This window comes from Osmerus eperlanus, unplaced genomic scaffold (genome assembly GCF_963692335.1).
Source record: "Osmerus eperlanus unplaced genomic scaffold, fOsmEpe2.1 SCAFFOLD_868, whole genome shotgun sequence".
NCBI lineage: Eukaryota > Metazoa > Chordata > Actinopteri > Osmeriformes > Osmeridae > Osmerus > Osmerus eperlanus.
The window spans coordinates 1-10,372 of record NW_026911407.1 but is presented as its reverse complement, the minus strand read 5'-3'; the positions used below and the strand labels follow the sequence as shown (position 1 = coordinate 10,372).

Here is a 10,372-nt window from a genome sequence, read left to right as displayed (position 1 = left end):
CACATCACTTGAAAGCACACACAAACACACACACATACACGCACACACACACATGAAAGCACACACACACACTCACACACATCACATGAAAGCACACACACACACACATCACTTGAAAGCACACACACACACACACATACACACACACATGAAAGCACACACACACAAAGAGTATTTGTCTGCAGAAACAAAGGAGCTCCAGACACTAGGGGGAGAGAGAGAGAGAGACATAGAGAGAGAGACAGAGAGAGAGAGCAGGAAGTAGAGAGGGATGAATGGAGGAGAGGAGGAGAGGAGGAAAGGAGAGCTTCTCACTCTAGTCCAGCTTCTAGGAGGTGGGGGTTTAGTTCAAAGTTGATGTTTCGAGACATTCTTATCTTCTCTTCCTCCTTCTCTCCTCTCTTTCCCTCTGACAGACTGTCATCCAATCACAAAGAGGGGTCGCACCCTCTCAGAGACCGCCCCCCTGTCATTGTGGTGGACCTGAAGAGAGAGAGAGGGAGAGGGGGTGAGAAAGAGTGAAAAGAGTAGAAAGAATGTTAGGCTTTATAGGGTGGGGCTGATTTGAGGACAATTCTGTATTCTAGTCTCAGCTTGCCCCAGCTCACACACTCACACACTCACACACTCACACACTCACACACTCACACACTCACACACTCACACACTCACACACTCACACACTCACACACACACACACACACACACACACACAGAGAGAATGAGAATGGAGTCATTATTTCATTCTACTCTGTGAATGACGTGCCAGTGTGAGTGACCCTCTTCTCACCGTGTGACACAGTTGAAGGGTTAAGAGTATGCCACACGTGTGTGTGTGTGTGTGTGTGAGAGAGAGAGAGATACAGTGAGATGCATGTGTTGATTTTTCCACACAGCCCCATTTAATTAAGAAAATCTGTGTTTAGATAAGCTACATTGTTGCAAAACTGCAACAAACATTGTTTTTCCAACCACCAAGAACACAGTACTATATCAAAGAAGTTTGCCTTTATATCAGCCAGACAGACAGTCAGTCAGTCAGGCAGTCAGCCAGTCAGAATGGACTCTGGACAGCAGAGTTCAGGTGAGCAGTAACAATGTTGGGAGTGTTTACACTATCCAGCTGAGCTTACCCCACAAGACTGGCATTAAGCTGTTAGGACTGTATTGTGTGTGTGTGTATGGTGTGTGTGTGTGTGTGCGTGTGTGTGTGTGTGGTGTGTGTGAGTGTGTGTGTGGTGTGTGTGTGTGTGGTGTGTGTTGTAATTCTGGGTTGTTGGTCCATGGGTTTGTTGCCTTATTCTTTTCCAGGCAAAGAACTTCTCCTTTATGAATCATCACAGGCTTCTGGGGGAGGGGTCGACAGCCAATCAGCACAGAGGGATGTGAGGGGCCCAGTACTGTGTGTGTGTGTGTGTAAAATAGGTCAGTTAGTGTGTGCTCTAGTGTCTGTGTGTGAGAAGTTCGGGGAGATTTGGACAGAAAAATGGGAAACAGACCCTGCAAAGGATGGGTCTGTACTACAGCATGGACGGGACCCAGCTGAGTGTGTGTGTGTGTGTGTGTGTGTAAGAACACAGAGAGCAGAGGGATAAAGAAAACAGTAAGAACAATGTGGGACAAGGACAGAGGAGAAGAAGCAGAGTCAAGAGAGAAATAAGAGAGAGAGAGAGAGAGAGAGAGAGAGAGAGAGAGAGAGAGAGAGAGAGGAGAGAGAGAAGAGAAAAGAGGCCATTGTGAATTTGAGAACAGGGATGAGTGAGGAGAGTAAATTATAAACAAGAACATGTCCATAAAATCCTCCCATAGCAAGAAAAACACGGAAATGTGGAAGTAATTATGACGCACACACACCACAACGTTGTGCCCTGTGGTGCTAAAATTCGTCCCAAGTATTTTGTGGTCACAGAGAGGTCACGTCAGACAGATAAAACAATAATAAAAGTAACAAATTTCGGCTGCAGGGCCTAGATTTAGGCTAGTCAACGCAGACACCACTATGCGCTACAAGGTCAGTTAGTATTCCCATGGCAACAAACTATAGAATGTGGTGCTGCAAGCAGACGTCAACACTGATGAATGTATGATTTCAATTCTGAGTAAACACGTAGCTATCGAAACCACAAAGACATGCCCAGGATGCCGTCAAGCAAGGTGTGCCAAGTGTTTGTTTGAATACCATGCGTTGTCAATTTTCCACAATTACTTCACTGCTTTCCAAATAATCTAGTGCCTGGTCTGGTCTTGCTGGAGAGGAGGGGTGGGGGTGAAGCTGGGAGTGAGGGGGGTGAGAGTGAGGGGGGGGGACCGATTTATGATCTGTGTTGTGCGGGAACCGTGAACCGACTATCTGTGTTCAAATGAGCAGAAGTAGGATTTAATGAACGGAACTCGGCTGTTGAGTTAAATCCAATATTAAATTACTAATCTCGCAGCCTGACGTTACAGCTGTCATACTTGGTTTTGTATCAAAAGACCAGAACAAAAATAAACACAAGTCAGAAGTGGTTGGACAGAAGCGTTTGTCCAACCGCCAGACTCTACCCTCAGTTTTGCAGAGCGAGCTTAACGGGTGAACGGCCGTACTGGCGACAAATCAACCGTGTCTCACGGATGACGGATTCTGACAGCGAAGCCTAGCCTACAACAACGTCTCACATTTTCAGTCTCTCTCTTGCTTGCCTCCGTGGACACCAAGAGAAAAATGTAAATCCCTAAACTGTAGCCTACTATTTTAAAAGTGGACACAAAAATGACTGAGTAGGCTGGGTAGTTTGAACGTTGGATTGTTTTCTAAACCGGGTCATAAAGTTTCAGAGAGAAGTTGCAACAATAGCCTGGGGACAGCGCGACCGTTGCCAACGGTTTAACAACACCATAAAAGATCACATTAATGCAAATCAATATAACAGTTGGGATAGTGTAGGCTACACTATAAAACAACAGTTCAATTCGTTCACTCACCCGGTTGGAACTTGCTGGACCTGTATGAAACTTTCCTCTTGCAGCTCAATCTGCGCTGCGCTGCCACAGTCAAAATACCTCGGCATGGGTATCTAGGCAGCGGAGCTGTCCATTGTCGCATAGGGGTGTCAAAAGTTGATTTAGCGCGTTAAAACTTAATAACGGACGACAAAGTAGATTTTCTTTTCGCTCAAGTTGCCTTTGACCGTCAGTCTCCTGCCAAACCATCTACCTTCTGGTCTGTTTCAGTCCAGTCTCATTGAAGCGATGTAATCGACTTCACTAACATATAGAACCCCCCCCCCCCTCAAAAAAGTTCCCGACAAATAGTATACTCCAATTCATTGCTGTTCCCTAATCGTACAGGATTTAGGACAACTGTTCTGTCCTGTCCTGGCCTGTCCTGGCTGTCCGCTGACGTGAGATTCATTCCACAACAGATAAAAATGTGCTCTTTAAAGGAATGTTCTATACTTTGTTTCTATTGTTTGAAGCAGGTTCAAACAATCACTGCCACGTACATCTATGGGCCAGTCGAATAGTATCCTCGTAGCCTATGTCAATTGTCTCAACAGGCAAGCAGGAATGCAACGCAAATGAATACATATTTCTGATGACATGGACAAGAGCCAGTTGCGTAACGATGTCTGAACAAGCGAAGCAAAGCAACATAACATGTCGCAAGTCTAAGACAATGCGTCGCATGACTAATCAATATTATTATTCTCCTCTATTACTTATTCATAACAAAGGATTGAGATAAATTCATAATCGAAATGTAATATTTGGGCAAACTCACCTGTTCTGTGATTGTTCGTTTGTTTTCTAAAATACACCTGGCCGCACCTACAGCTTTTTAGGGAGGAGCAGCAACGGAACTCTGGGATATGTAGTTTAAGGTAGATAAGTAGGTAACCGTTAAAACACTCGCTCTGGATAAGAGCGTCTGCTAAATGACTAAATGTAAAACACCTAACCGTTAAAACCACTACAGAAAAAATCGCATACACGCGGAATTACGTTGATTTCACCCAATTTCACGAGATATTTTTGACGCTATGACTGTGTCGATCTCTTTACCAGTAGGCCTTTTCTGGAATGTCAGAATGACACCCAACGTTAACCCCAATAGTTTCCATATAGCCTACTTAGAGACGTCTTTGATAACTGGTTTGTGGTTGTGTGGGAGTTTTCTGCCAGCCAGCATTTATGCAGAAATCCGTCTTTGACTGCAGTGTCAACAGACATTAATCTCTGTAGCTATGTCTGACACACACACACACACACATACGTACACACACGTACACACACAGACACACATGCAGACACATGGTTAGTCCACTTCTGTCATAGCAGCAGATGCTAGAGCAACTACCTGAAACAGGATGGAAATGTTTGTTCTCCCCGCACACAGGAGTGTGTGTGAGTGAGAGAGATAAACAGTGAGAGAGACATCTATACATATATTGCCTATACACATACTGTTAATATATACATAGAGAGAGAGATACACAGCAAGAGAGACGTCTATAATATGTCTTCTATGTTCATACTTATTACACAGATAGAGAGTTTCCATTATTTGACCTGTCCTTACCAAGACCCCCTCTCCCTACTCACCCTGGTCAGGACAATCCTCCTGGCCTATGAAGGTGTGTGTGTGCATGTGTGTGTGTGCATGTGTGCGTGTGTGCATGCGTAGGCATATGCCTGCCTCTGCATTGGAAGTGTGTGTTTCTGTGAGTTGTCAACCCTGCTCAATATTTATAGACTCAGCTTCAAATCGTTTCTACATTTCCTGTCATGTGACGTCCGTCAGACCAGTACGGTAAAGTTCACACATCCAGGCTGATCTGGAGTCTGTTGAAGTGTGCTCGGTGTGTGAGGGTGGGCAGAGCCGTCTGCGTACGCGGAAGAGGTTTGTGTGATGCGAGTGTGTGTTTAGCGTGTCTGTGTGTGTGTCTGTGTTGAATGCAGAGGAAACATGGAGGATGAAGTACGCAAGACTGTCAAGTTCCGAACGATGCTTTCAAGTAAGATATTTGTGTGTGTAGGTGTGTGTCTGTGTGCATGTCTGTGTCTCTCTGTGTGTGGTTGTGTGTGGGGGGGTTCTACAGAGTGTGTGTGTCTCTGTATGTGTGTGAATACCTAAAAACAAAGTATTTATTTCAGATGATTCTACCCTGGAAATAAGCAAATATGTACCTGACAACCAAATATGTTCTTTTATTTCTGAGAGAAAATGTACAGCTATCTAATTTCCTGTTGAAGTTCTGAAGAATTTGTGTGTATTACTTCCTGTGATGTTTGCAACTACTGCCTACTTGCTTCTCATTGGTCAGAGATGTTACCATGTGACAAAGCAAATATGACTCTTACTCCCCCTCTTCCTTCCTTTCTCTCTCTTACTGGTACTTTCTAATCCCACCCCTGCCACCCTGCCCCCTCTCCCCTCCCTCCCTCTCGCCCTGTCCCCTTCGCCCTCTTACCCTCTCTCCCCCCTCTCCCCTCTCTCCCCTCTCTCCCCTCTCTCCCCTCTCTCCCCCACAGGTGACAGTGGTGACTCCATCGTATCCGATGAGTCATGCATCTACTATCAGACTGAGATCTTTACCCAGCTTCCCAGCTCCCAGGCTTACAGGCCCCACGTCAGACAGAGGGAGCGGGTAGACAGCGTGGCCCAGGATGCAGAGCCGAAGCCTGGGGACAACTGCCGTCATGTTCCCCTGGCTAGAGGTTCCAAAGACAAGGCCTCCAGTGAGCCTCTGAGGAGCCTGGCTGTGTGTATGCAGGCGAAGAGGGAGGCCAGGTAGGCCTCACACACACACACACACATACACATGCACAAGCACACATTCTCACACACGCACACATTTACTGATGAATTTCACCAGAAGCCAGATAAATTTGAGAGCAGTGGATAGACAATCATTCCTGTTCCAACCTGTCAATCAGGGACAGGAGGAGACTGCAGATGCGTTCCATTGGCTCCTGGGAGTCGTGGAGGCGGAGCCAGAGCATCGCCAGGAAGAGGCTCTGGCAGCAGGTGGGAGGGGCCATCCCAAGGCTGCTGCCATGGAGACAGACACTGCACACCATCGAGGGTGAGAAACAACACTGTGTGTGTGTGTCTGTGTGTTCAGTACCTGTGTGCATGTACCCACACAACACCTTCACACACAACCTTTCCCTCATCCCCATCCTCTCTCCTCTCCCCCTCCTCCTCTCCCTCGTCCTCAACCCCCCCCCCCGCCCCCCGCCACCGCCCCCCCCCCCCCCCCGCCCCCCCCAGGGAGGTTTGGTGTGGGTGTGAAGGCATACTTCCTGTTCCTGAGGTACCTGATCTTCTGCAGCCTGCTGCACTGTCTGATCATCTCCGGCTCCATCCTGGAGCCTTCCAGGCGCTTCGGCAGAGGCAACACCACAGGTGAGGCGTAGGGGGCGCTCTCCAAACCCCCCCGCTGGGATTACAGAGACAGTCAGCTCACTTAGCGGATTTCTTTAACCCAAAGCGACGTGGTTTGGATCTGTGGAGCCTTTATACGAATGAAACTGTGTTAATAATGTGTAGTTTTATTTCTGATGTCATGTGTTGACGTTGTCATGTTGTTTTTGTTGACGCTGTGCTCGTTCAGAACCGCTGGTGTGGGGAGGGAACGACACCTTTACAGACCTCTTCCTGGGCTCGGTGAGTGTGTGTGAGAGAGAATGTGTGTGTGTGTGTGTGTGAGAGAGAGAGAATGTGTGTGTGTGTGTGTGTGAGGGAATGTGTGTGTGTGTGTGAGGGAATGTGTGTGTGTGTGTGTGTGAGAGAGAGAGAGAATGTGTGAGTGTTCCTTGTTCCACTCTCTTACACTCTCTCCCTCAAACGTTCTCTCAGGGATTTCTGGAACGTTCTCCTCTGTTCTACGGGTTCTACACGCGCGGTTCCCTGGACCTGCCATGTCTGAACACCCCTCTGCTCTTCCTCATCGGAATCCTCAGCCTCCTCGTCCTCAGTCTGGTCATGGTGGTGCGGAGGTCAGTCCTGGAAATATGTCTGTGTGTGTGTGTGAGAGAGTCTGTGTGTGTGTGTGAGAGAGTCTGTGTGTGTGTGTGTGTGTGTGAGAGAGTCTGTGTGTGTGTGTGTGTGAGTCTGTGTGTGTGTGTGTGTGAGTGTGTGTGAGAGAGAGTCTGTGTGTGGATCTGTGTGTGTGTGTGAGTCTGTGTCTGTGTCTGTGTGTGTGTGTGTGTGTGTGAGTCTGTGTGTGTGTGTATGTGAGAGAGTCTGTGTGTCTGTGTGTGTGAGTGGTGACATTGTATTGGGGTCAGGTGGCTGAGCGGTTAGGGAATCGGGCTAGTAATCAGAAGGTTGCAGGTTAGATTCTCGACCGTGCCAAAATGACGTTGTGTCCTTGGGCAAGGCACTTCACCCTACTTGCCTGGGGGGAATGTCCCTGTACTTACTGTAAGTGGCTCTGGATAAGAGCGTCTGCTAAATGACTAAAATGTAAATGTTGATGTATTGACACCTCATCATCTCTTTCTGTTTCTATTGTCCTCACAGAACGGTTGTTGGCTACAAGCACACCTGGTTGCTCGGCAACCGCTACAACTTCCACGTGAGCTACAAGATATTCTGTGGCTGGGACTACAACATCCAGAATCCTCCCATGGCAGCCCTGGAGCACAGCTTCATCTGGAACGACCTAAAGGTACACACACACACACACACACACACACACACACACACTCACTCACTCTCACAGAGAGACATACACAGACACACAAATCTATATCTATCTATCAAATCAATCTATCTCTTCCTCCCCTCCTCCCCTCTTCCCCCTCTTCCCCCTCCCCTCCTCCCCCTTCTCCCCCTCCCCCCTCCTCCCCTCCTGCACCTCTCCCCCTCCCCTCCCCCCTCCTACCACCTCCCCTCCTCCCCACCTGCACCTCTCCCCCTCCCCTCCCCCCTCCTACCCCCTCCTCCCCTCCTGCACCTCTCCCCCTACCCTCCCCCCTCCTACCCCCTCCCTCCTCCCCTCCTGCACCTGTCCCCCTCCCCCCTCCCCTCCCCTCCCCTCCCCTCCTCCTGCACCTCTCCCCCTCCTACCACCTCCCCTCCTCCCCCAGGTCTTCCTGGAGGAGCAGAGGTTTCACGAGCGGGAAGCCCAGAGGACCTGGCCCCAGTGGGCTCGCCTCTACTTCCTGCGAGTTTTCATCAACTTCCTGGTGGTGTCGATGCTGGGCGGGGCCTTCCTCCTCATCTACTTCTCCACGGATATATCACAGCGACAGGCGGGGAAGGTGAGAGCAGAAGAAGAACACACTCCGCTCGATTCCATCCACGAAGAAGAAGGTCTTCTCTTCAGAGGGAAGATATGGGATCGTTAGAGTGAGAGAAAACCTCTCTCTCTCGCTCTCGTTTGATCTCTCCTCTTCCCTCCCTCTCTCCCTCCTTCCACGCTTCCCCTCCCTGCCCATCTCTCTCCCCCTCTCCCCCCTCTCCTCCCCCTCTCCCCCCTCTCCTCCCGCCTCTCTCCCCCTCTCCTCCCCCTCTCCCCCTCTCCCCCCTCTCCTCCCGCCTCTCTCCCCCTCTCCCCCCTCTCCCCCCTCTCCTCCCTCCAGAGTGGAGATAACTGGCTGGTGAGCGTGTTGTTGCAGTACCTGCCTCCCTTGACCATGTCCCTGGTCAACCTGCTGTTTTCCTCACATCTTCAGGATCTTCTCCTCCTTTGAGGACTACTCCCTCACCACGCAGGTCAACGCCACACTTGCTGAGGTACACACACACACACATTTCATACACAACACAACACACGCACCGCACCACATTATATACACAACACAACACACACTCACGCACACACATTACATACACAACACAACACACACACGCACGCACACATTATATACACAACACAACACACACTCACGCCACACACATTACATACACAACACACTCACGCACACACATTACATACACAACACACACACACACAATTACATACACAACACACACACACACATTACATACACAACACAACACACACACACACACACACATTACATACACAACACAACACACTCACGCACACACATTACATACACAACACAACACACTCACGCACACACATTACATACACAACACACACACACACAAACACACACAAGCAGTCCGCACACACCGACATGCCGTGCTGGCGGACAGCGTCCTCTTCATCCTCCTCCTCTCCTCAGGAGTATCTTCCTCAAGCTGGCCTGTCTGGGATCTACCTGCTCTACCTGTTCAAAAAGGACAAACAGGAAGTGAGGTTGCCGTGATGTCATCAGTGTCCTTGTCCGTGCTGTGTGTGCTGTGTGTGGTGTTGATGTTGTGGTCTCTCCCTCAGTGCTGGAGAACCAGTTTGGTAAGGAGATGTACAAGCTCTGTCTGTTCGACTTCCTGGCCGGTTTCTGCAACACCTTCTTCTTCGCGTACCCTCTCAAGTAAGCACACGCACACACACACACACACGCACACACACACACACACACCACACACACACACACACACCCCCTCTCCTCTGTCCTGGTCTCTCAGGCTGTGCGTGGAGAGGTGGCCGTTGTCGTGGCTGGCGCGGGTGTCGGGGCGGCAGAGTTTCCAGATCCCCCTGAACGTGCTGGACCTGGTCTACACCCAGACGGTCAGCTGGGTGGGCGTGTTCTACTGCCCCCTGCTGCCCCTGCTGGGGACAGCCAAGCTGGTGGCCGTCCTGTACATCAAGAAGGTACGGGGGGGGACCCCCTGCGGTGCCCGGGGGGCCTTGGGATGTTTACAAATGTGGCTGGGACAGGTTCAAAACATTTTATAGCTGAGGATATAACTTCCCCATCCCTCTCTCTCCCTCCCCCCCCTCTCTCTCCCCCCCCCTCTCTCCCCCCCCCCACCTTCTAGTTCATGGTCATGCGGTGCTGTGTTCCGGAACAGAGAATGTTCCGGGCCTCCAGATCCACGGTTCTGTTTCACTCATGCTTCTGCTGGGCTGGTCATGGCCCTCGTTACTCTGGGATCAACCTACACCCGTAAACACAAACACACAAACAAACACAAACACATGAACACAAACAGTCAAACACAAACAAACAAACACACAAAAGTAAAACAACTAAACCAGCACACAACAGTAACAAAACAACAAAAGATGACACATAAACCAAAAGAGGTTTCTAAAAACAGGCCTTTTTCTAACTGTAAACAGACCCTCTCTCTCTCCTCCCTCTCTTTCTCCTCCCTCTCTCTCTCCTCCCTCTCTCTCTCCTCCCTCTCTCCCTCTCTCTTTCTCTCTCCTCCCTCTCTCTCTCTCTCTCTCTCTCTCTCTCTCTCTCCTCCCTCTCTCTCTCCTCCCTCTCTCCCTCTCTCTCTCCTCCCTCTCTCTCTCTCTCC

General features: G+C 49.6%; 1 protein-coding gene and 1 long non-coding RNA gene across 2 annotated transcripts; one reads left to right on the top strand and one right to left on the bottom strand.

Annotated features, from left to right (window-relative positions):
* Positions 1-295: 295 nt before the first annotated feature.
* LOC134016048 (uncharacterized) lies at positions 296-3,821 on the bottom strand. The gene is made up of 3 exons (XR_009929386.1): positions 3,764-3,821; positions 2,965-3,069; positions 296-483 (listed from the first exon to the last, which is right to left on the bottom strand). It is a non-coding gene; the product is annotated as an uncharacterized LOC134016048 (long non-coding RNA).
* A 1,060-nt stretch (positions 3,822-4,881) lies between these two features.
* tmc8 (transmembrane channel-like 8) lies at positions 4,882-10,011 on the top strand (the record flags this gene model as incomplete). Its single annotated transcript, XM_062455470.1, is given in 16 exon segments — positions 4,882-4,997; positions 5,515-5,773; positions 5,920-6,068; positions 6,257-6,391; positions 6,600-6,652; positions 6,845-6,984; positions 7,511-7,658; positions 8,080-8,253; positions 8,575-8,649; positions 8,651-8,723; positions 9,183-9,215; positions 9,218-9,255; positions 9,347-9,435; positions 9,530-9,716; positions 9,884-9,963; positions 9,965-10,011. Coding segments are annotated over 16 exon segments (1,729 nt in total), but the record flags the coding sequence as incomplete, so codon positions are not given.
* Between the last annotated feature and the right edge of the window lie 361 nt (positions 10,012-10,372).